We start from the raw sequence: 26,821 nt of genomic DNA, 5'->3' as shown, positions 1-26,821 counted from the left end.
AACAAAGTCAAGGTATTGGAGTGGCCATCACAAAGCCCTGACCTCAATCCTATAGAACATTTGTGGGCAGAACTGAAAAAGCATGTGCAAGCAAGGAGGCCTACAAACCTGACTCAGTTACACCAGCTCTGTCAGGAGGAATGGGACAATATTCACAGACAGGGAATTTTTACTTAGATTAAATGTCAGGAATTGTGAAAAACTGAGTTTAAATTTATTTGGCTAAAGTGTATGTAAACTTCTGACTTCAACTGTACATAATAAAGTACAATATTTGATCAAACTACCTCTTTATCAAACTACTTAGTGGACTTTCAGTGCAATCATAAATAGTTGACTTTCAATGACACGAGGCACATTGGTTCACTTATATACAAATGTTTTAATGAGTAAGAAAATGATGGCGTCAAAACATGGAAACATTCTCCTGTTGTTGATATTGTTTTCTCGTTTTCTTACAAAAGTCCAGTAGCTCTTGATTCCCCGACTGCTCTTGAGGTCCACGTCGCTTTCTGCTCCAGAGCCATAGAGAGAGGCTAGCCATAGACAGTTTGGCAAACTATCCTTCATGTTGGCACCACATTTTAATTAGATTTCTGACTAAAAGTACTGTAATAGTGAAAGGACTATCGGTGCCAAGATGGCTTCGACTATCTGTGTCTGCACTGCACCACTCGACCGCTCAGGCAGTCAATGAAATCCACTCCAGGTAGAAATTTCCCTTGCGCACAGATCTAAGATCAGCTTACCCTAAACACATCCTAACCTTAACCATTAGGGGAGAGGGGAATGCAAAACTGACCTAAGATCAGTATCTAGGGACAACGTTACCCTGTGAAGTTCAGTTACTACTGTGTCCAGCTAAGGAGGAACGATGCAGGTAATACTGTATGTACAGCCGTCTGTCTGTTGTTCTGTTTGTTGTTCTAAATGTTGTCTGTCTGCCATTCTGTCTGGTTCAGATGAAGTGGTCTGGAGTTACTGTTGTAAACAAAGTCTGTTGTTTGATACGTTCTACTACAGCAGGCAGTACTGTGTGCGTGTGTTACGTGTGTGTGTAAGTCCTCGTATGTTTGTGTGTGCTTTATTTGTGCATGCACGTATGTGTGTGTATGTGTGTGCAAGTCTATCTGTGTGTATGTAGATACATTTGTTTGTATAGTTTAAGTGTGTTTGCATGTGTGTGTGCTCATGTGTGTGTATGTGTAATGTTCAGTGTATGATGTTCAAGGCATCACAGTCCCTTGAGACAGCGATCTGGTCATCTCTGTGTGTACGAAGAAGGTTTTGAGCTCTCCCTTCCCCTTCACGTTGATGATGCCTCGACACGAACACATGTAGCCCAGCGTCGCTAGGATACGACTTGTCTCCTCAGTTACCTGGAAGCAGGGAAAACATACAGTTATGAATATAACTACTATTCCCTGAAGGAGGGAACATATTATGGGGAGTCAACGACCAGTCCTATTCACCAGAGGAAAACTGAAATCACGGAAGCTCCTCCTTCCTGGCTATAATATCGGGGCTCGCATTCAGTACTGCTCAGGCACATGCGAAAAGGCACCAAGTGCCCCAGCTGAAACCGTGCCAGACAGAGCAGTAATGCCAGAACCCGCCACTGGACGGAGCACTCTGCCAGTCTCCCTACATTATGTCCTGAAGGGACCGAGCACCACCATGAGGACTGGGATCATTTTTGTTGTTGTTGTCATGCTTGTTTTCAAATCCACCACTCTTGACAACCGTGTGTCTGAACGTGCGGAAGGAACTGCGTTTATTATGCCCACACCTGGACGATCCCGCTCTCTCGATACCCCTGAACCCCAAGGAACCTTGGGTTGAAACAATGTGCTTTCATGGTACCGCAGTTCTGATACCCGGCCCACACCGGGTTTGGGGACTTCGGCAACCAGTAACTTTTCCTGACAGCCAGGATAGTCGCAGCACAAAAACAGCCATAGCACGGATTTTGCCGAGAAGCTCTGAATCCAACTCTTCGCCTCCACGGTCTTATTTAGCTCATGCAGCATATCAATATGATAATACTGCTGTAGCATTGTGACCACATTTAACGACCGGGACACCACACCCTCAGCCTGATACAGGTTGTCCAGGTGATCCGCTGAGAACTGTCACTGTATATTCAGAGAACGGTGCGAGGATTAACCCCCTTGTTAGCATCTGGAGCTAAGTAACTCACCAGCTTAACATCCATCAGCGGTGGGAAAATGAGGCCCGCCTCCTCAATCCCTCTACTTCAGGGATCATCAACTAGATTCAGCCGCGGGCCAATTTGTTCTTGAGCTGATAGTCGGGGCGCCAGAACATAATAACAACGAATTTGAACACCGCAAATTGACCACAAGAAGCCCAAACATATATAATATTTGACTGAAACAACAATTTCAAACAATGCTAACATTTTTAAACCATCATGTGTCTCTCTATTATGTGGAGGAACACTTTGGAACAGATTTACAAAATTAAAATCAATTGGAAGAGATTTCCTGGTGCTTTTACAGTCTTTTATGTCCAACAATAAAAATAAATATACAGTTGAAGTCGGAAGTTTACATACACTTAGGTTGGAGTCATTAAAACTCGTTTTTCAACCACTCCACAAATTTCTTGTTAACAAACTATAGTTTTGACAAGTCGGTTAGGACATCTACTTTGTGCATGACACAAGTAATTTTTCCAACAATTGTTTACAGACAGATTATTTCACTTATAATTCACTGTATTACAATTCCAGTGGGTCAGAAGTTTACATACACTAAGTTGACTGTGCCTTAAACAGCTTGGAAAAATCCAGAAAATGATGTCATGGCTTTAGAAGCTTCTGATAGGCTAATTGACATAATTTAAGTCAATTGGAGGTATACCTGGGGATGTATTTCAAGGCCTACCTTCAAACTCAGTGCCTCTTTGCTTGACATCATGGGAAAATCAAAAGAAATCAGCCAAGACCTCAGAAAAAAATGGTAGACCTCCACAAGTCTGGTTCATCCTTGGGAGCAATTTCCAAACGCCTGAAGGTACCACGTTCATCTGTACAAACAATAGTACGCAAGTATAAACACCATGGGACCACGCGGCCATCATACTGCTCAGGAAGGAGATGCGTTCTGTCTCTTAGAGATGAACGTACTTTGGTACAAAAAGTGCGAATCAATCTCAGAACAACAGCAAAGGACCTTGTGAAGATGCTGGAGGAAACAGGTACAAAAGCATCTATATCCACAGTAAAACAAGTCCTACATCGACATAACCTGAAAGACTGCTCAGCAAGGAAGAAGCCACTGCTCCAAAACCGCCATAAAAAAGCCATACTATGGTTTGCAACTGCACATGGGGACAAAGATCGTACTTTTTGGAGAAATGTCTCTGGTCTGATGAAACAAAAATAGAACTGTTTGGCCATAATTACCATCGTTATGTTTGGAGGAAAAAAGGGGAGGCTTGCAAGCGAAGAACACCATCCCAACCGTGAAGCACGGGGGTGGCAGCATCATGTTGTGGGGGTGCTTTGCTACAGGAGGGACTGGTGCACTTCACAAAATAGATGGCAGTATGAGGGAGGAAAATTATGTGGATATATTGAAGCAACATCTCAAGACATCAGTCAGGAAGTTAAAGCTTGGTCGCAAATGGGTCTTCCAAATGGACAATGACCCCAAGCATACTTCCAAAGATTTGGCAAAATGGCTTAAGGACAACAAAGTCAAGGTATTGGAGTGGCCATCACAAAGCCCTGACCTCAATCCTATAGAAAATTTGTTGGCAGAACTGAAAAAGCGTGTGCGAGCAAGGAGGCCTACAAACCTGACTCAGTTACACCAGCTCTGTCAGGAGGAATGGGACAAAATTCACCCAACTTATTGTGGGAAGCTTGTGGAAGGCTACCCAAAACATTTGACCCAAGTTAAACAATTTAAGAGCAATGCTACCAAATACTAATTGAGTGTATGTCAACTTCTGACCCACTGGGAATGTGATGAAAGAAATAAAAGCTGAAATAAATCATTCTCTCTACTATTATTCTGACATTTCACATTCTTAAAATAAAGTGGTGATACTAACTGACCTAAGACAGGGAATTTTTACAAGGATTAAATGTCAGGAATTATGAAAAACTTAGTTTAAATGTATTTGGCTAAGGTGTATGTAAACTTCCGACATCAACTGTATATATGTATGTACTGTATGTATGTATGTATATGTATATTGTGTATTTATACTTTATTCAGAAAACTTAGGGGGCCGAATAAGACAACCCACGGGCCGCCAGTTAGGAAACACTGCTCTACATTCAAGAACTCGCTGGTGCTAACCTGCTAACCTGGTAGCACCAGCCTGGCTGAATGAGGGGAATCCAAGATCACCTTTATCTCATCTGCAAAATCTTTAAAAATCCCCCAAACCTGGAGGAACTGCTCTGCGGGGGAGAAGACACCCAGGTGATCTGCCGCCCTACGACACAGCTCCATCAAAGGTGCATTAACCACCAATGGTTCCCTCTTCCCCCGCCGAATCCAAAGCTGGGGCTTAGGCTGCCCCGAACTGATGTCATCTGAAAACCCTGCAGAGCCAACCAGGGACTGTATATCATCCCCTGAACACTGCCACTGCCACAGAAACCAGAATGATCCCTTACATGGGCTGTGATGACACGCCTGTCAACTCACCGCTGCTGCTGCTCTCTCCCAGACTCAGACAACCCCATCCCTGAAGTCGCTTCACCAGAAGACCCTTCGCCAGCAGCCCCAATCTTTCTCACAAAGTCAGCCCGACACCCAATGGAAACATTACAGCAAACATTACAGCACTCATGAGTATCTTTCCATTTTTATTGTGAAACCACATGCCCTTGAGCACGGTCGGAGGTTCAAACTTGGCTGGTTAGCCATTTTTAACTTACTCTTACCACTGGCCATCTTACTCAAGCAAGGAAGCACAGTCTACACAAGTAGAGCAGAAAGTAGTGGGTTTTTAGCAAACACAAAAAACAATACCAAGACCCAAAACTCACAATATCTAGAGGGACAAGTACCCTCTCCCCACCAACAGACACCTAAGTCGGAGCCGAATCTCGTAGCCTCGTGTGCTTGAAAAGTTTGTAAATTGCGTGACACGTTCTTCCTTCAGGCGAGATGAAGAGCAAAGAATTGAGGAAATGAATGCGTGCCCTGGTATTATAGCCAGGAAGGCGGGGCTTCTGAGGGTGGTCTCGACATTCATTAGCCCGTTGGGCGTAATTTCTTCAGGTGATTATGATTGGTCGTTGACTCCCCATAGTGTGTTATACCAAGTGACCAACTGAAAGGGAACACAAAGCAGCATGTCCAAACAAATCACATGTAGGCAGGATATTCTATAGAAGTACATATCTAACTCAAATTAATTTAATAGGATCTCTGTGGTAAATTCATTTTAATAACTGGAGACTTAATCGGGAAAGGAGAGTAGTCAAAGAGATAAGTTTATCGTAGCTTTGAGTATATTGTATAGTTCTGCATTATTATATATCCACATTTGCATAACATCTGCTCTGTACCTGTATACCGTACTCATTACCCCTGATCTATTTCTGCAGCGACCCCTAGTGGTATAAGATAAAACTGCATGGAGCTATTATTACTGTAGCAGCGTTTCCCTAAGGGGTGCACATTTTGGGTTTTGCCCTAGAACTACACTGCTGATTCAAATAATCAAAGCTTAATGATGAGTTGATTATTCGAGTCAGGTGTGTAGTGCTAGGGAGAAAAAGAAACAAGATAGAGTTTGGGAAACTTCTGTAGCATTACTATTCGTATAACTGTATTAATTGAGTACCTGTATTTTTCCCAGTACCCCAGTACTCTCCATCCTGCTGGCCACATTAACACTGTTCCCCCAGATATCATACTGAGGCTTTTGAGCTCCGATCACCCCCGCAATCACCGGACCATGGTTTATCCCTGACACAACCAGGAAGAAGGGTTAGAGGTCACATGTAAGACAGAGTCGGACTGTACCAATTACACTATACCGTCTCTCTCTCTCCTCTCTCCTTCTCTCCTGTCTCTCTCATACACACACGCACTCTCTCTCTCTCCTCTCTCCTTCTCTCCTGTCTCTCTCATACACACACGCACTCTCTCTCTCTCCCTCTCTCTTACCGACCCGTAGCCTGAAGTCATTGAAAGAGTGTTTGTTGATAACGTCTAGTTTCCCGACCAGAGCGAAGGCAAATTCCATCATTGTGCCGATGTGCATATACTGACGGTCATGTTCCTGAGAGGTAGAAGATTGAGTGAGGGAGAAAGAAAAAATGGAAAGGAACAGAGAGAGGAAAGATACGAGGGAGACAGAAAAGGGCAAGAGAGAGGAGGGGGGTAGAGGAATGGAGAGAGAGGGAGAATCATTCAGTTGTTTAGCACCATCACACCGCTTTAAACCTGTAATTGGAGGTGAGTTGATGCTGTAGCTGAGTTTGATCATTTCTGTGGGTTTCAAATATATGTCATCCAGTTCCCACCGCGCGTGTGTGTGTGTGTGTGTGTGTGTTTGTGAATGAATGAATTCATTACATTTTTTGTGTGTCAAATCTACAGTTGGCAACCCATCCCTTATTGGATTAATTGACACATAAACAAAAATTACAATACTTCACAGATCATTTTTCTTTGTGTGTGTGCGTGTGTGTGTGTGTGCGCGCGCGTGTGTGTGTGTGTGTGTGTGTGTGTGTGTGTGTGTGTGTGTGTGTGTGTGTGTGACATGTACCTGTGTGTATTCAGGTCCAGGTGTTGCGTTGAGACCAGTAGCAGCCATATAAGTGCTGCCAATAGTCTTTATCTTCTCCACCCCGCTGAACTTAGGCTTGGACAGCAGCTGTCACACAGAGAGAGAGAGGGTAGAATTTAGCCTTGGACAGCAGCTGTCACACACACAGAGAGAGACAGAGAGAGAGAGGGTAGAATTTAGCCTTGGACAGCAGCTGTCACACAGAGAGAGAGAGGGTAGAATTTAGCCTTGGACAGCAGCTGTCACACAGAGAGAGAGAGACAGAGAGAGAGAGGGTAGAATTTAGCCTTGGACTGCAGCTGTCACACAGAGATAGAGAGGGTAGAATTTAGCCTTGGACTGCAGCTGTCGCACAGAGAGCGAGAGAGAGGGTAGAATTTAGCCTTGGACAGCAGCTGTCACACAGAGATAGAGAGGGTAGAATTTAGCCTTGGACAGCGGCTGTCACACACACAGAGAGAGAGAGAGAGAGAGAGAGAGAGAGAGAGAGAGGGTAGACAATTAGCAAGAATACTATAACAAGGGTGTTACAGATTTGTTCCTGTTATCAGTGAAGATGCTCTGTATTGTCTAACATCCCGTTATAATCAGTAGTAACGGATATATTATTACTGTGACACATTCCACAACAGCCCAACACACAGATGTGATTAGTAGCCAATGAGGACAGAGTAACTCACCTCGTCAAAGTCAGCGATGATCTCGTTGAGGAGTCTGAGACATTCCAGGCCCTCCTTGTTGACGTCTGACTCTGTGTAGAACTCCTTAAAGTCTGGGATGGAGGCGAACATCACACACACCGACTCATACGACTGGTGGTACAGATCCTGGAGAAACAAGCACACAGACACAGGTCAGTGGAATGGATCAGTACTACTGGTTCCATATAGGGTTAGAATGTGTGGTTCTAAAGTTACTTCTAGAATGCATTCGTTTTGTGTCTTCTTTGAAGAATTTTAGAATGGGAATGTGCTTCGTTCTATGATTCTGAGTTCTCAAGGTTCTGATGTCCTGTGAATGGTCGCTGCCTCACCTCGTTCTTCCAGTTACGTCCCAGGAAGTGTTCTGCAACATGGGCCGGTAGAACGTTCTCTAGTAGAACCCTGTTCAGGTTCTCCATGGTCTCAATCTCCTCACACTCTCTCTTGAACTTGTCCCTCCACAGGAAGTCCAACCTACAGTAATATTCATTCTGTTAACAGGAGGACACAGAGACGGTAAAGATATGGTGGTAATAAAGTAAATAATAAATCATTTTACTTTACTCTCTGAAATGACTAAGCTTGAGTGAAGGTTTACCAATAATAGCATCAATTAAGTGATGATATTTTATTACTGTAAATGTAGGAGGTCCATTTTTCATGAATTTGCTGAACAGATCAAGTTAATTAAAATGAGACTGGACTTGACTCACTGCTGACTAGACTTCTGAAACAATGAAAGAATTGAAAACAGAACACATGGGTCAATGTGCTGCATGGTCAAACATATCATTCTCAAAGTGTTTTTTTTACATTTTTTATTGTCAACTTGGAGAGTCACTGCTTCAACCTACATCTGTAATCTATAACTGTTCCTCTCACACATTCTCCTAACTTTAACGACATGGAAAAAATATCATATTTTGGGCATTTTCCTCCCCCATAGACCTACAATACTCCTACTGTCAACTAATCATCCCCCTTCCATCCAAAATTGAGATAATCTGATGGCAGAATAAGAGACTCTGTCCCAAATGGGACCCTTTTCTCTATATACAGTAGTGCACTACTTTTGACAAGGGCCCTGGTCAAAGCTACTGCACTTTTATAGGGATTAGAGTGCCGTTTGGGACGTAGAACTATCTCACCAACTGGCCCTTAAGAGCATGTTTTGTATTCATGGAAAATGAGCGCTCCGGTAAAAAGACAATGAAGCAGAGGATAGCGGCTTCACTCCAGGAAACGCTGAACACCAGCCTGATTAACATAAAGTATAGGTGCTGGTTTCTCATTGGTTATTCGTGAGATGGTGGTCAAAATGCCCCGGTGTGTGTATGTGTGTGTGTGCCCTGTATTAGAGCTTATGTGGACCGGCGTTTATATACGTGTGTGTGTGTGCACTAGTTAGGTCATCCTTGTGAAGAGCTGAAAGCCTAGTAACTAGGTCAGGCAGGAACAGTGGTATTATCAGAGGCTGTTTAGAAGGTAACTACTGATGACGCTTAATGAATGAATCATTCATCTGTTCTTTAGGGATTCAGCATTACCTCATGTTGAGAGCCAGATGCTGCAAGGGAGAGACTATTTAACACCTCGAGAAAATATTTGAAATAAACAAAGGCTTACAATTGTAAAATCGTTTAAAATACAGCTAACCAAATACTGCAATTAAATTAAACATGTACGTCATCCCCAAAACACAGCCCCTACCCTACTGGTGACTATAACCCAGTTTGTCAACAGGGGGAACTGTATGGGCAGGCTCTTGTCCACTGGGAATGGTATATTTGGGTACACAAAACTGTCTCTGAAAAGCTCTGATGGATGGTACTCCAGAGCAGTGGCTTAGGCAAACATATGATGATGGCAGGGCCAGCAAAAATGTAGGTCGGACAAAATTTAGGCACTCAAATCATAATTTCATTATCATAAAAGCATAGCCTATCCTATACCCTAGACAGCAAATTCTCCAATGTTAAATCATCACTGACATCAGGCCTTAAAGTTATATTATTGTCACGACTTCTACAGAAGTCGATGCCTCTCAATCTGTGTTGATGTATGCACACGTTAGTCTGGTTGCACTGGGTTATGTATACCCGTTTTGTATTTCGTGTTCATTGTGCCGTGTGCTTTGGGTTCGCCTGAATAAAAGTCTCTGTGTGCTACCAAATACATGCTCTCCTGCGCCTGACTCCCTTGCAGCCACTTACGCATACCTGACAACTATGCTGGCTTGTATAGTGATATGTTATTCCTACTGAAATACAGACACAGTTAGCACATCCAACAGTTAGAATTTATATTCATCTGCAACCTGCTTCCGAAATAACTGTCAGGATAAGGAATATTAAGAAAGGAGACTACCTAAACCATTTTAACTGTAACACCCACTTCAGTAATGGGTGCAATAAATCTAACTAACTGATTGAATTAGTTGATAAAACGGTATGTTATTTGTCTTTGTGTAGCATAAGATTAATAAATCAATCAATGTACATGTAAAAACACAGATATTAATTCAAAACAATCCTAAAAAGTCTAGCTGCAGTAGAGCACACTGTGAAATAAGATCATGATGGGCAACGTTTTGATGGGAACATTTTACTCTCCACTCAACACTGGTTATTAACACTAACACTAGGATTATTTTACACCTGAGTGTTAATTTAACTCCTTATTCAACACTAGAAATGTTACACTGAAAAATCAATACTCGGTAACACTGGCCTATTTGCTTTGTACTTTAATCGATCGCACACAACAAACCATCTAATAAGTGATTTCACATTACAGATAAATAGTCTTGTAGGCCTACGTTAATCCATGAGTCTTGCTCTTAACATGCGACTCACATAGACCTACACATAATAAACCATAGGTCTATAAATAATAGACTGAGACTAGAGCATAATGTCCTGATATAACAGTAATAATCACAATAGGCAGCCATAGCCTACAGTGCCTTCAGAAAGTATTCATACCCCTTGACTTTTTCCACATTTGTTGTGTTATAGCCTAAATTCAAAATGGATTAAATTGCTTTTTTCCCTCACCCATCTTCACACAATACCTCATAATGACAAAGTGAAAAGATGTTTTTAGAAATGTTTGCAATTTATGTTAGAATTACTGTCACATCCTGACCATAGAGAGCTCTTATTTTCTATGGTAGAGTAGGTCAGGGCGTGACTGGGGGGTTTATCTAGTTTATTTATTTCTATGTTGTGTTCTAGTTTCTTTTTTCTATGTTGTTTTTTTTGTAAGATTCCCAATTAGAGACAGCTGGTCATCGTTGTCACTAATTGGGGATCATATTTAAGTAGTTGTTTGCCCACCTGTGTTTGTGGGATCTTATTTTGAGTTAGTTCATGTTGCACCTCTGTCGTCACGGTTTGTTTTGTTTTGTTTATAGTTTATTGTATATCTTGCATAGTTTCACATATTAGTAAAGATTTGGAACAATACTCACGCTGCGCCTTGGTCCTTCTCTACAAACAATCGTGACAATTCCTTTTGGCAGCGATTACAGCTGTGAGTCTTTCTGGGTAAATCTCAAAGAGCTTTGCACACCTGGATTGTACAATATTTGAAAATGTTTCTTTAAAAATATCTTCAAGCTTTTTTCAAGTTGGTTGTTGATCATTGATAGACAGACATTTTCAAGCCTTGCCATAGATTTTGAAGCTGATTTAAGTTAAAACTGTAACTAGGCCACTCAGGAGCATTCACTGTCTTCTTGGTAATCAACTCCAGTGTATATTTGGCCTTGTGTTTTAGGTTATTGTTCTGCTGAAAGGTGAATTTGTCTCCCAGTGTCTGTTGGAAAGCAGACTGAAACAGGTTTTCCTATAGCACTTACTTATCTCTATTCCGTTTCTTTTTATCTTAAAAAAAACTCCGTAATCCTTGACGATGACAAGCATACCCATAACATGATGCAGCCACCACCATGCTTGAAAATATGAAGAGTGGTACTCAGTGATGTGTTGAGTCGGATTTGCTCCAAACATAACGCTTTCCATTCAGGACATAAATTTCATTTTTATGCCACATTTTTTGCAGTTTTACTATTAATTTAGTATTGTGGAGTAAGTACAATGTTGTTGATCCATCCTCAGTTTTCTCCTATCACATCCATTAAGCTCTGTAACTGTTTTAAAGTCTCCATTGGCCTGTTGGTGAAATCCCTGAACAGTTTCCCTCCTCTCTGGCAAGTAAGTGTCTTTGTAGTGACAAATACTTTTATGAGTGGGGTACAGAGATGAGGTAGTCATTCAGAAATCATGTTAAACCCTATTATATAAACTCCATGCGATGTATTATGTGACTTGTTAAGCACATTTTTACTCCTAAATGTATTTAGGCTTGCCATAATAAATGGGTAGAATACTTATTAACTCAAGACATTTCAACTGTTAATTCTTAATTAATAAACATTTCGAAAAACATAATTACACTTTGACATTATTTGCTATCGTGTGTAGAACAATGACACAAATCGCTATTTAATCAGTTTTAAATTCCATCTGTAAGACAACAAAATGTGAAAAATCATAGGCTATTTATATTGACTGTAAATAAATATTGTTTCATACATTTGTCAATTTTCTTCATGTAGGCCTACCTCTTATTATAAATAACATAGAGTCCCTTATATTTCAAAACTTGAGTCTCAAGCTAGGCTATATGATAACACTGGTCAGTGGTCAGTTGTTGTATCTAGGCTATATGATAACACTGATCAGAGGTCAGTTGTTGTATCTAGGCTATATGATAACACTGGTCAGAGGTCAGTTGTTGTATCTAGGCTATATGATAACACTGATCAGTGGTCAGTTGTTGTATCTAGGCTATATGATAACACTGATCAGTGGTCAGTTGTTGTATCTAGGCTATATGATAACACTGATCAGAGGTCAGTTGTTGTATCTAGGCTATATGATAACACTGATCAGAGGTCAGTTGTTGTAGCCTACTACTTGCGAGCCACATCGGAGCTCCCGAGTGGCGCATCGGTCTAAGGCACTGCATCTCAATGCAAGAGGCATCACTACAGTCCCTGGTTTGAATCCAGGCTGTATCACATCCGGCTGTGATTGGGAGTCCCATAGGGCGGCGCACAATTGGGCCAACGTCGTCCAGGTTTGGCCGGGGTAGGCCGTTATTGTAAATAAGAATTTGTTCTGAACTGACTTGCATAGTTAAATAAATAAATGTTAAAAAATTGTTGTTGAAACAACTATTTTTTTAATTTCACTGGACTGATGGTCATGTCTCAGTGGAGGATGGGACAGAGTGCGAGTTGAAGTGGAGAGGTGTGTTCCATGGTTTCTAAAAGTGTGGAATAAAAACAGTGTTGTAGTGCTTATCGTTGTCTGATGGAAAACACTTTCTGTACATAGTCCCCCATTTTAAGGGACAATAAGTATTGGCACAAATTCACTTATACAGTATGTGTATTAAGTACAGTGCCTTGCAAAAGTATTCATTACAACCTGTAATTTAAATAGATTTTTATTTGGATTTCATGTAATGGACATACACAAAATAGTCCAAATTGGTGAAATGAAAAAAATTACTTGTTTCAAAAAATTCTAACAAATACAAATCGGAAAAGTGGTGCGTGCATACGTATCCACCCCCTTTGCTATGAAGCCCTTAAATAAGATCTGGTGCAATCAATTACCTTCAGAAGTCACATAATTAGTTAAATAAAGTCTACCTGTGTGCAATCTAAGTGTCACATGATCTGTCACATGATCTCGTTATATATACACCTGTTCTGAAAGGCTCCGAGTCTGCAACACCACTAAGCAAGGGGCACCACCAAGCAAGCAGCAGCATGAAGACCAAGGAGCTCTCCAAACAGGTCAGGGACAAAGTTGTGGAGAAGTACAGATCAGGGTTGGGTTATAAAAAAATATCCGAAACTTTGAACATCCCACGGAGCTCCATTAAATCCATTATTAAAAAATGTTTGTTTTGTGTGTGTTTTAGATTATTTTGTGCTCAGTATAAATGAATGGTAAATAATGTACTGTGTCATTTTGGAGTCACTTTTACTGTAAATAAGAATATAATACGTTTCTAAACACTTCGACATGGATGATTACGGATAATCCTGAATGAAGCATGAATAATGATCAGTGAGAAAATTACTGAGGCATAAATATCATATCCCCCAAGAATACTAACCTCCCCTGTTGTTGTAATGGTGAGAGGTTAGCATATCTTGGGGGTATGATATTCGTGCCTCTCTAATTTAGGTAAAAAGACAAATAATGTCCCGTTTGGAACACTGACACATAGAGCAATCAATCAGATTGGGTGGGCCTGGCTCCCCAGTTGGTGGGATTGTGCCCACCCATGCCTAAGCCCCTGCCTCAGTGAAGAGACAGTACAACACCCTCCATCTTGCTGTCTCTCTCTGTCCTCCATCTGTGTGAATTACTGAGTTCTATTTTCACCTGCTACCATTGACGCAGGCAGAAGTCAGTTGTTATATAGTCGGTACATAGCTATCACATAGATACTACATAGTTACAACATATTTAGTACATGGTCCATAGCTGCTGGTGATTCTCTGATCCACCTCTACGAAGACTCTGTATACTTCTGGCCCTTCTTTGGACACTGTGTTAACTAACTTCCAAATGAGCTTCAATGCCATACAACTCTCCTTCCGTGGCCTCCAACTGCTCTTAAATGTAAGTCAAACTAAATGCATGCTCTTCAACCGATCGCTGCCCGCACCTGCCCGCCCATCCAGCATCACTACTCTGGACGGTTCTGACTTAGAATATGTGGACTGCTACAAATACCTAGGTGTCTGGTTAGACTGTAAACTCTCCTTCCAGACTCACATTAAGCATCTCCAATCCAAAATGAAATCTAGAATTGGCTTCATAATTCGTAACAAAGCCTCCTTCACTCATGCTGCCAAACATACCCTCGTAAAACTGACTATCCTACTGATCCTTGACTTCGGCGATGTCATTTACAAAATAGTCTCCAACACTCTAGTCAGCAAATTGGATGCAGTCTATCACAGTGCCATCTGTTTTGTCACCAAAGCCCCATACACTACCCACCACTGTGACCTGTATGCTCTCGTTGGCTGGCCCTCGCTTCATATTTGTCGCCAAACCCACTGGCTCCAGGTCATCTATAAGTCTTTGCTAGGTAACTCCCCGCCTTATCTCAGCTCACTGGTCACCATAGCAGCACCAACCCGTAGCGCGCGCTCCAGCAGGTATATCTCACTGGTCACCCCCAAAGCCAATTCCTCCTTTGGCTGCCTTTCCTTCCAGTTCTCTGCTGCCAATGACTGGAACGAATTGCAAAAATCACTGAAGCTGGAGACTCATATCTCCCTCTCTAACTTTGAGCACCAGCTGTCAGAGCAGCTCTCAGATCACTGCACCTGCACATAGCCCATCTGTAAATAGCCCATCCAACTACCTCATCCCCATACAGTTTTTTTTTCTCCTTTGCATCCCAGTATCTCTACTTGCACATTCATCTTCTGCACATCTATCACTCCAGTGTTTAATTGCTAAATTCATTATTTCACTATGGCCTATTTATTGCCTTACCTCCCTTATCTTACCTCATTTGCACACACTGTGTATATAGACTTTTCTATTGTGTTATTGAATGTATGTTTGTTTATTCCATGTGTAACTCTGTGTTTGTGTCGCACTGCTTTGCTTTATCTTGGCCAGGTCACAGTTGTAAATGAGAACTTGTTCTCAACTGGCCTACCTGGTTAAATAAAGGTGAAATACATTTTTAAAAATAGCTATAACAGGTTTAACAGGTACTGTACCTGTCGTGCTAACACCAGTAGAGTGATGAAGAAGATGAAGAGAGAAACAGAACCCATCGTCTTCAGATCCTTTAGAATGCCTGGCCTGAGGAAAGAGGGATGAGAAAGAAAAAGAGAGATGAAAGAACAAAAACAAAACAATTCAAGTCTTTCACCACCATAAAGTGCAACTTTCAATCAATGTAATAACTTGATCGGTCTCAGGAGTGAATCCCCTGCTCTCTCTCTCTCTCTCTCTCTCTCTCTCTCTCTAACCATCATTCATATCAGCAAAATAAATTCCACTCTATGAAGACAAAAACCCAATATCATAGAACCTGTCAGATCCGAACAACAATTACCCCGGCAACCGAGTTCTATTCCATAGCGACTACTTTTGATTGACAGTTGAAAGGAATATCGCTTTGACAGACATTCCCTAATGACTTTGTCTGTGGCTCTGAATCCTGGGCTATTATTGCACAAATAACAGTAAGGGAAGAAACAGTGTTAACAGTGTGTGTGTGTGTGTGTGTGTGTTTGTTTTGTGTGTGTGTGGGTGGGTGGGTTGGTTGTTTTCTGTGTGCTTGTGTGTGTATGTGCCTCAACCCTACACACATATGCACAGTAATTCCCTGAAGGCTGTATGTCTATGGCTTCTACCATATATACTACATCAGGGCCGAAGGAAAGGAGTATTGTGTTAATACCAAGGTTTTCATAAAAGGAAAGCTGTCTCTCTAGCCTGTTCAGTGTGTGTGCATGTGTTTGTGTGTGTACCTGTCCAGTGTCTGTGTGCTGTAGAGTGCAGTACTGTATCCGTCCAGCAGGTGTGCGTGTGTCTGGAGGATGATGATGTTGTAGGTCACCACGGCAACTAGCATGACAACCATCTTCAGCTCGTAGTTGATCCTCAGGAACACAGAACATGACACCAGACCCAGGATACAACAGTAGATAAAATACTACAGAGATACAGAGGGGTGGAGAGAGCGAGAGAGAGAGAGAGAGAGAGAGAGAGAGAGAGAGAGAGAGAAAAGGGGGAGAGAGAGAGAAGGAGGGCGGAGAAGGAGGGTGGGAGTGAGAGAGAGAGAGAGAAAAGGGGGAGAGGGGAGAAAGAGAGCGCGAGAGAGAGAGGAGGCGGGAGAGGGTGGATGGGAGGGAGAAAGAGGAGGGGAAAGGCATGAGAAGTCAATAAAATATTTTATCCAATCTTTTGAGATGATATACAGTGCCTTCAGAAGGTATTCACACCCCTTGACTTTTTCCATATTTTGTTGTGCTATAACCTGAATTTAAAATTGACTACATTTAGATTTTGTCACTGGATCTACACACAATACCCCAAAATGTCAATGTGGAATTATGATTTTAGAAATTCTTACAAGTTAATTAATAATGAAAAGCTGAAATGTCTTGAGTCAATAAATATTCAACCCCTTTGTTATGGCAATCCTAAATAAGTTCAGGAGTAAAAATGTGTTAAGTAAGTCACATAATAAGTTGCATTCATTCACTCCGTGTCCAATACTAGTGTTTAACATGATTTTTGAATGACTACCTCATCTCTGTACCCCACACAATAATCTGTAAGTTCCCTCAGTCGAGCAGTGAATTTCAAACACAAATTCAACCACAAAGACCAGGGAGGTTTTCCAATGCCTCGCAAAGTAGGGCACCTATTGGTAGATGGGTCAAATAAAAAAGCAGACATTAAATATCCCTTATAGCATGGTGAAGTTATTAATTACAGTTATTAATTACACTTTGGATGGTGTATCAATACACCCAGTCACTACAAAGATACAGGAGTCCTTCCTAAATCAGCTGCCGGAGAGGAAGGAAACCGCTCAGGGATTTCACCATGAGGCCAATGGTGACTTTAAAACAGTTACAGAGCTGAATGGCTGTGTTAGAAGAAAACTGAGGATGGATCAACAACATTGTAGTTAATCCACAATACTAACCTAAATGACAGAGTGAAAAGAAGGAAGCCTGTACAGAATACAAATATTCCAAAACATGCATAAGGCACTAATGTAAAATTGCTAAAGATGTGACTAAGAAATGTACTTTTTGTCCTGAATACAAAGAGTTATGTTTGGGGCAAATCCAACAGAACACATCACTGAGTACCACTCTTCATATTTTCAAGCATGGTGGTGGCTGCATCATGTTATGGGTATGCTTGTCATCGGCAAGGACCAGGGAGTTAAAATAAATGGAATGGAGCTAAGCACAGGCAAAATCCTAGAGGAAAACCTTGTTCAGTCTGCTTTCCAACAGACACTGAGAGACAAATTCACCTTTCAGCAGGACAATAACCTAAAACAAGGCCAAATATACACTGGAGTATATTACCAAGCCAACATTGAATATTCATGAGTGGCCTAGTTACAGTTTTGACTTAACTCCGCTTTAAAATCTATGGCAAGACTTGAAAATGGCTGTCTCGCAATTATCAACAACCAACTTGACAGAGCTTGAAGAACTTTCAAAATAATAACGTGCAATTATTGTACAATCCAGGTGTGCAAAGCTCTTAGAGACTTACTCAGAAAGACGCACAGCTGTAATCTCTGCCAAAGGTAATTCAAACATGTATTGACTCAGGGGTGTGGATACTTATGTAAATTAGATATTTCTGTATTTCATTTTAAATAAATGTGCACTTTGTCATTATAGGTTATTCGTTGGAGATAGGTGAGAATTTTTTTATATTTAATCCATTTTGAATTCAGGCTGTAACACAACAAAATGTGAAATAAGTCAAGGGATATGAAAACTTTCTGAAGGCTCTGTAGACAGATGGAGAGAGTCAAACAATAGACTAGACTCTACTTTATGAGTCTACATTAGCAAGCCATAACAACAGTTCCTCCCAAAAATGTCCAGTCAACATTTCCCCCCCAAAACTATAATGGACATCATATATCCTGGCCTATAAAAAATGGAATATGGCTCTTTATGGGCTGAGTATCACTTCACTGAGGGAGTATTATGGTCCATTAAGGGAGAGCTGGGCCAACACAGGGCAATGGATCAGAACAAGTTACTGAACTAGAGGAAGGAGGGTAGGGAGCGAAGGAAGGAAGGAAGGAAGGAAGGAAGGAAGGAAGGAAGGAAGGAAGGAAGGAAGGAAGGAAGGAAGGAAGGAAGGAAGGAAGGAAGGAGAGAGAGTCAGCTATAAAGAGGGAAGTATATAGTATAACTGAATATGTGGAGAGCAGTGAATCAGGACTAGCTATTACTGGCTGACGAGGGTAAACACCATTAATTTAGAAGATAGGAGAAATGGGTCCGGGCTATTAGCAAAGAGAGGTGACTAAGTGAAAAAAAGAGAGAAAAAATAAAGGAATATTACTGATGCAGAAAATAGATGGAATTGGCTCCCAGTCAAGACTAATGGTGAAGGGAGGTGTGTGAATGAAAGCCTGAACTAGAAGTAGGGGCCACATTAAATCAGATTTTGGGGTGTGAATGGCCACAGGGGCATATGCATCAGTCTTGAAAAGTGGATAACTACAATTATTCAAAAGAAATGGGTCCACTGTATAAAGAAAAACTATTTATAAAATAGGGGATTGAGATTGAGGTGTTGGACACTATGGAGGAGGGTAATGATGTATAAGATATTATTGTTAACTATTAGATAAAGTTGTACACAGAAGGTAAAAAATACAAATGAAAACTGTGTATGAAAATGGACTGGATCTGTTCATTCATTGTTTCTGTTCACTTGAGGTGTAAAACATCAGTAATGATCTTGTCTAAGCCCTGTTCAGCAAGGCTGTTCTCTAGTGCTGATAAACACTAAATCAATACTAAATCTCAGGAGGACAGAGTTTTTGTTTCTAACAGACAGAGATGATCTTGCCTCAGATGTAGCTAGGAGTGAGTGATTATGTAGGCTGTGTGTGAAGTGTGTGAAGCAAGGCAGGAAGACTAGGGCTGTCGCACAAGTAATTCAAATGCAATTGAGGGAAAAACTCCATTGCGACACCACACCAGATGCGAGCCAGTTTCCCATGAACTTGAACTACTTTTGACTATCGATATGAAGGAGAGGAGACAAGGAGAGAAAGCCACTTTAGAATATTGAGATACTATCCAAGTCAACAACCAGGCCACTTCTAGAGCCCTCTCAGTGTCACCACGACACATTGACAGCAGCACAGTGTCTCTCGGTTCTCTGTCAGCTGTTGTAAGCCTGCTGTGAAAAAACACTGAGTAGATCAACAGTCTACACAGTCACACACAAACACAAACGGTTTGATTGTGATTGATGTAACGCAACGTTTATGATAGACAATGTAAACAAACTTTACTTTTGTGGCCCTGGTTAAAGAAATATGAGTGTTGACTTAACATGATTTACAAAGGAGTGACTTTTCTATGAACTAATAAAAACAGAACGCTAGTGATGAACGCTAACTTAATGAAATCCAATATTGGAACCATGGAATAATCCCCAAAATTCAGACTCTTCCAGAAAGGAAAGCAAAAGCAAATTTTTCACCTGAAGTATTGTAAATATTTGAAACCCAGGTCTGACCCAGAGTAGACGTTAGTAGCGTAGCCAGACATTTATTGGTGGGTAGGCCTGCAGATATTTGGGTGGGTGAAAAAAAGTAACAATATATACAGTACCAGTCAAAAATTTGGACACACCTACTCATTCAAGGGTTTTTCTTTATTTGTTACTATTTTCTACATTGAAGAATAATAGTGACAACATAAAAACTATGAAACAACACAAATTGAATCATATAGTAACCAAAAAGTGTTAAACAAATTAGATTAATCAAAGTAGCCACCCTTTGCCTTGATGACAACTTTGTACACTCTTGGCATTCGCTCAACCAGCTTCATGAGGAATGCTTTTCCAATAGTCTTGAAGGAGTTCCCACATATGCTGAGAACTTACTGTTTTTTCAGTTTTTCTTCACTCCGTGGACCAACTCATCCCAAACCATCTCAATTTGGTTAAGGTCGGGTGATTGTGGAGGCCTGGTCATCTGACGCAGCACTCCATCACTCTCCTTCTTGGTCAAATAGCCCTTACACAGGCTGGAGGTGGGTTTTGGGTTATTGTCCTGTTGAAAAACAAATGATAGTCCCACTAAACGCAAACCAGATGGGATGGTGTATCGCTGCAGAATTCTGTGGTAGCCATGCTGGTTAAGTGGGCCATGAATTCTAAATAAATCACCAACAGTGTCACCAGCAAAGTACCCCCACACCATCACACCTCCTTCATGCTTCACGGTGGGAACCATACATGCGGAGATCATCCGTTCACCTCCTCCTCGTCTCACAAAGACACGGCGGTTGGAACCAAAAATCGCAAATTTGGACAGATTTCCAGACCAAAGGACAGATTTCCACCGGTCTTATGCCCATTGATTGTGTTTCTTGGCCCAAGCAAGTCTCTTCTTCTTATTGGTGTCCTTTAGTAGTGGTGTCCTTTAGTAGTGGTTTCTTTGCAGCAATTTGACCATGGCCTGATTCATGCAGTCTCCTCTGAACAATTGATGTTGAGATGTGTCTGTTACTTGAACTCTGTGAAGCATGTATTTGGGCTGCAATCTGAGGTGCAGTTAACTCTAATGAACTTATCCTCTGCAGCATAAGTAACTCTGGGTCTTCCTTTCCTGTGGCGGCCCTCACGAGAGCCAGTTTCATCATAGCGCTAGATGGTTTTTGCGACTGAACTTGAAGAAACTTTCCAAGTTCCTGAAATGTTCAGTATTAACTGACCTTCATATCTTAAAGTAACGTATGTTTCTCTTTGCTTATTTGAGCTGTTCTTGCCACAAAATGGACTTGGTCTTTTACCAAATAGGGCTATCTTCTGTTTACCACCCCTACTTTGTCACAACACAACTGATTGGCTCAAACGCATTAAGATGGAAAGAAATTCCACAAATGACTTTTAACAAGGTACACCTGTTAATTGAAATGCATTCCAGGTGACTACCTCTTGAAGCTGGTTGAGAGAATGCCAAGTGTGCAAAGCTGTCATCAAGGCAAAGGGTGGCTACTTTGAAGAATCTAAAATCTAAAATATATTTTGATTGTTTAACACTTTTTTTGGTGACTAGATGATTCCATATGTGTTATTTCAAGAAAAACCCTGGAATGAGTAGGTGTGTCCAAACTTGTGACTGGTTCTGTATTTTTTAGGGGAGGAAACAGCTAATCTCATGCTATTCTACACATTTTGCCATGAGACTGAGAGAAAATTATGCTGTTTTATAGCCAATCCCATTCTATTCTACACATTTTGCCATGAGGCAGACAGAACATATTGCATTTTTAAGCTAATTAAAGTTCAAATATAGGTGTGTTTACTCTGATAAAGGCACTGGATTATGAGCTGTCTTATTTGCTAAATTAACAAATGAAGCAGGCAGTGGCATGGTGCATATAGCCATAGAAGCACCGTGACATATCCCACTGGGCACAGACATCAATTCAAATCAAATCAAACTGTATGTGTTACATGCGCCGAATATGACAGGTGTAAACCTTACCGTGAAATGCTTACTTACAAACACTGAACCAACAATCAGGTTCAAGAAATAGAGTTAAGAAAAGATTTACTAAATAAACTAAAGTAAAAAAGAAAAGAAAACATATCACAATAAACTAACAATACCGAGGCTATATTCAGGGAGTACCGGTACCGAATCAATGTGCGTGGGTACAGGTTTGTCAAGGTAATTTGTACATGTAGGTAGGGATAAAGTGACTATGCATAAATAATAAACAGCGAGTAGCAGCAGTGTAAAAACAAAGGGAGAGGGTGTCAATGTAAATAGTCCGGGTGGCTATTTAATTAATTGTCCAGCAGTCTTGCAGTTTGGGGGTAGAAGCTGTTAAGGAGCCTTTGGACCTAGACTTAGCGCTCAGGTACCGCTTGCTGTGCTGTAGCAGAGGGAACAATCTATGACTAGGGTGACTGGAGTCTTTGACATTTTTTGGGGCCTTCCTCTGACACCTAGTATATGCAGTCGAAGTCGGAAGTTTACATACACTTAGGTTGGAGTCATTAAAACTCATTTTTCAAACACTCCAAAAATATCTTGTTAATAAGCTATATTTTTAGCAAGTCGGTTAGGACATCCACTTTGTGCATGACACAAGTAATTTTTCCAACAATTGTTTATAGACAGATTATTTTATTAGACACGTTCTGTCTCCTAGAGATGAACGTACTTTGGTGCAAAAAGTGCAAATCAATCCCAGAACAACAGCAAAGGACCTTGTGAAGATGCTGGAGGAAACAGTTACAAACGTATCTATATGCACAGTAAAACGTGTCCTACATCGACATAACCTGAAAGGTCACTCATCAAGGAAAAAGCCACTGCTCCAAAACCTCCATAAGAAAGCCAGACTATGGTTTGCAACAGCACATGGGAACAAAGATCATACTTTTTGGAGAAATGTCCTCTGGTCTGATGAAACAAAAATAGAACTGTTTGGCCATAATGACCATCATTATGTTTGGAGGAAAAAGGGGGAGGCTTGCAAGCCGAAGAACACCATCCCAACCGTGAAGCACGAGGGTGGCAGCATCATGTTGTGGGGGTGCTTTGCTGCAGTAGGGACTGGTGCACTTCACAAAATAGATGGCATCATGAGGGACAAAAATTAGGTGGATATATTGAAGCAACATCTCAAGACATCAGTCAGGAAGTTAAAGCTTGGTCGCAAATGGGTCTTCCAAATGGACAATGACCCCAAGCATACATCCAAAGTTGTTGCAAAATGGCTTAAGGACAACAAAGTCAAGGTATTGGAGTGGCCATCACAAAGCCCTGACCTCAATCCTATAGAAAATTTGTGGGCAGAACTGAAAAAGCATGTGCGAGCAAGAAGGCTTACAAACCTGAGTCTGTTACACCAGCTCTGTCAGGAGGAATGGGACAAAATTCACCCAACTTATTGTGGGAAGCTTGTAGAAGGCTACCCAAAATGTTTGACCCAAGTTAAACAATTTAAAGGCAATGCTACCAAATACTAATTGAGTGTATGTAAACTTCTGACCCACTGGGAATGTGATGAAAGAAATAAAAGCTGAAAGAAATAATTCTCTACTATTATTCTATTATTATTCTGTACAGCTGTAATCAGACAGCAAAACATTTTCCTCCATCACAGTTATATACATCCTACTTAAGACACTCCCTCTCTCCAATCCTTACAGTTTATGCCCAACAGGAAGAAGGTAACCAGATACGAAACCCTGATTACTCCCTTAAGTGGAACTGACCTCACCCCTCACCTCCTGACCTCAACCCCTCCTTCACCTAATCCACAGCTATCCATTTGTCTTCCCTATATCAACACGTCACTCTCCTCTCCTCCATCAAACACATTCCAAAGCCTTCTGGTTTTCTACAGACTCTTTCTATTCAAAGCTTCTTCTCTATCATTTATTTAATATCTCAATGTTCAAAGTTTAGCCGATTCCAACAGGATGCTCTTGATGGTGCAGCTGTAGAACTTTTTGGGGATCTGGGGACCCATGCCAAGGTCTGTAATACCAACTTGTTTCAAGCAGACCCCCATAGTCCCTGTGCCCAAGAACACCAAGGTAACCTGCCTAAATGACTTTCACCCCTTAGAACTCACATATATAGCCATGAAAGGTTTTGAAAGGCTGGTCATGGCTCACATCAACACCATCATCCCAGACACCCTGGACCCATTCCAATTCACATACCGCCCCAACATATCCACAGATCAAAACCAAATCAAATCAAGATGATGCAACCTCTATTGCACTCCATACTACCCTCACCCACCTGGACAAAAAGAATACCCATGTAAGAATGCAGTTCATTGACTACAGCGCAGCATTCAACACCATAGTCCCCTCCAAACTCATCATCAAACTCAGGACCCTGGGACTGACCACCTCCCTCTGCAACCGGATCCTGGACTTCCTGACGGGCCTCCCCCAAGCGGTGAGGATAGGCAACAACACATCCGCCACACTGAGCATCAACACGGGGGCCCCTCAGGGGTGTGTGCTTAGTCCCCTCTTATAATCCCTGTTCACCCACGACTGCACAACTCCAACACCATCATACATTTTCCCCCCTTATTTTACCAGGTAAGTTGATTGAGGACACATTCTCATTTTCAGCAACAACCTGGGGAATAGTTACAGGGGAGCGCATGACTCCAACACCATCATCAAATTTGCTGACGACACAACAGTACTGGTACTCCCTGTATATAGCCATGTTATTTTTATATTTCTATAACTATGCATTGTGGGAAAAGGAGCCGAAAGTAAGCATTTCACTGTTAGTCTACACCTGTTGTTTACAAAGCATGTGACAAATGACATTTGATTGATAAGTAGAGAGCATAATTTTTTTAAACACATTTTCCAGTTTGATTGGATGGGCTTGGCTTCCCTGTGGGTGGCCCACCTGTGCCTACAAGGCTGGTAGATGTACTCACAGGTAAGTAGAATTTATTTCCATTCGTGAGGTGGGCGTGGCTGTGGGAGCTGAGAACGCTGTCATTGGTCAGGTTCATGGTAGGGGGTGTGGTCAAAACCTCATCTTCCAGGAAGAACTGGAAAGAGGTTTAGAAGAGAGAGAGGAGAAGAGAAGTTAGACTTTAGCCCTACTAGGCTGTATTCCAGTGTGATCTACCAGTGGAATGACATTCGTTATAGCCATTTTGATGGCTATAACGGAAGACTCGCCTGCCAGTTTTGCCTGGCACATCCTCTACACTCATGCACACACACACACACACTTACACACACACACACACACACACACACACACACACACACACACACACACACACACACACACACCATGTTGAACACAGCCATGACCAGTATAAGAGCGGTGGTTGTCATGGTGAGGACCAATCGGAGCCAGGGTTTGTTGGCGATGATGATGCGTGAGGAAGTAGGGAGCCAGGGGAGAAAGCACCACGATCCTTTACCTCCCTGCTGAGAGAGACAGAGAGAGAGAGGGAGGAAGGAAGGAAGGAAGAAAGGGAGGGAGAGAGAGAGGGGACAGAGAGACAAGCAGGGGGACAGATAAAATGACAGTGGGACAGGGAAAAGAGATCAGAATAGTGAGTAAAATCTTAAATAGAGAGAGAGAAAGAGAGAGAGAAAGAGAGAGAGACCAGAGACAGTGAGACCAGAGACAGAGAAACAGAGAAAGACCAGAGACAGAGAGACCAGAGACAGAGAAAGAGAGAGAGAGAAATAGAGAGACCAGAGACAAAGAGACCAGAGAAAGAGAGACCAGAGAAAGAGAGACCAGAGAAAGAGAGAGAAGGCTAGGGACAGTCCTGTATTGCCATAGTGCCACGGGAGAAGCCATGAAATTGAAGACTATGGGGGACAAGAACAAGAACAAACAACAGCTGCAGTAACAGATCTTAAAGGATGCCAGTGCAATGGATAGCTACCGTTTTACGGGCTCCTGACCAACTCTGCAATTTTATGTTGGCTGATCTTAATTGTACTTAATGTTTCTGCCATCGTTTCCTATGACTGAAAAGAGCTTCTGGACATCAGAAAAGTGACCACTAACCTCGATTTGGATGAAGATTTCTACTTTACAATTACATAAATCCTATCAACGGGACGTGAAGAACTGCAATATCCTATGATTCTCGGAGTTGTGGCTGAATAAGGACATGGATAATATGTATCGGCAAGACAGGACGGCAGCGTCGGGTAAGCTCAAAGTGGGAGGTTCTGCTCGCCGGAGTTAGAATAGCTTATAATAAGCTGTAAACCATACTATTTAGCAAAAGAGTTTTCATCTATATTTTTCGTAGCTGTCTATTTACCATCACAAACTGATGCTTTCACTAAGACCGCACTCCACGCAATGAGCTGTATAGGGCCATAAGCAAACAAGAAAATGCTTATCCAGAGGCGTTGCTCCTAGTGGTCGGTGATATTAATGCAGGAAACCTCTAGATCGTCTTTATTCCACACACAGAAACACATACAAAGCTCTCCCTGGCCCTCAATTGGGCAAATATGACCATAAAAGGCTCTACATGGTCAATCTGATGTCTGCAGCGGCCACACAGTCTTTACTACAATATGGCTTCTGCAGAAGTCATGGCATTCATACTTCTTGTGCTTCGCATAGCAGAGCAGACCTGTTGTGAAGGAAGTTGTCAAGGAAGTGAGTTCGTGTTTATACAGCCACCACCAACCATCAACCAAACATGTCAATGCAGAGCTATACGGAGCACTCTGCATTGTTACAACATTACTGAGACACACGGCGATGCCTCACACCCTCAATACGGAGCCTCCGACCACATTTTTGGATCAAGCATAAATTGCCTTTAACTCTATCCTCCTGATTCCTGCTTACACGCAAAAACTCAAACAGTACCAGTGATGCGCTGAATACAGAAGTGGTCCGATGAAGAGGAAGCTAAGCTACAGGACTGTTTCGCTAGTACAGACTGGAATATGTTCCAGAATTCATCCGATGACATTGATGAG

At 41.7% G+C, this 26,821-nt stretch overlaps 1 protein-coding gene across 4 annotated transcripts in view; it reads right to left on the bottom strand.

Annotated features, from left to right (window-relative positions):
- Window positions 1–362: 362 nt before the first annotated feature.
- adcy2b (adenylate cyclase 2b (brain)) overlaps window positions 363–26,821 on the bottom strand; it is a 95,607-nt gene continuing 69,148 nt past the window's right edge. For 3 of the 4 annotated variants that reach the window (XM_029732274.1, XM_029732275.1, XM_029732277.1), the window contains 10 exons: window positions 25,148–25,288; window positions 24,781–24,897; window positions 16,078–16,262; window positions 15,319–15,403; window positions 7,820–7,978; window positions 7,467–7,613; window positions 6,766–6,873; window positions 6,162–6,276; window positions 5,836–5,960; window positions 363–1,379 (listed from right to left, as the gene is read on the bottom strand). In XM_029732274.1, the coding sequence (XP_029588134.1) occupies window positions 1,227–1,379; window positions 5,836–5,960; window positions 6,162–6,276; window positions 6,766–6,873; window positions 7,467–7,613; window positions 7,820–7,978; window positions 15,319–15,403; window positions 16,078–16,262; window positions 24,781–24,897; window positions 25,148–25,288 (1,335 nt within the window). In that variant the 3' untranslated portion in view covers window positions 363–1,226. The remainder of the gene's footprint in view (window positions 1,380–5,835; window positions 5,961–6,161; window positions 6,277–6,765; window positions 6,874–7,466; window positions 7,614–7,819; window positions 7,979–15,318; window positions 15,404–16,077; window positions 16,263–24,780; window positions 24,898–25,147; window positions 25,289–26,821) is intronic. The other variant, XM_029732276.1, reaches the window with a different exon arrangement.

This window comes from Salmo trutta, chromosome 34 (assembly GCF_901001165.1).
Source record: "Salmo trutta chromosome 34, fSalTru1.1, whole genome shotgun sequence".
NCBI classification, from domain to species: Eukaryota; Metazoa; Chordata; class Actinopteri; order Salmoniformes; family Salmonidae; genus Salmo; species Salmo trutta.
This window is presented reverse-complemented; position numbering and strand designations above follow the sequence as displayed.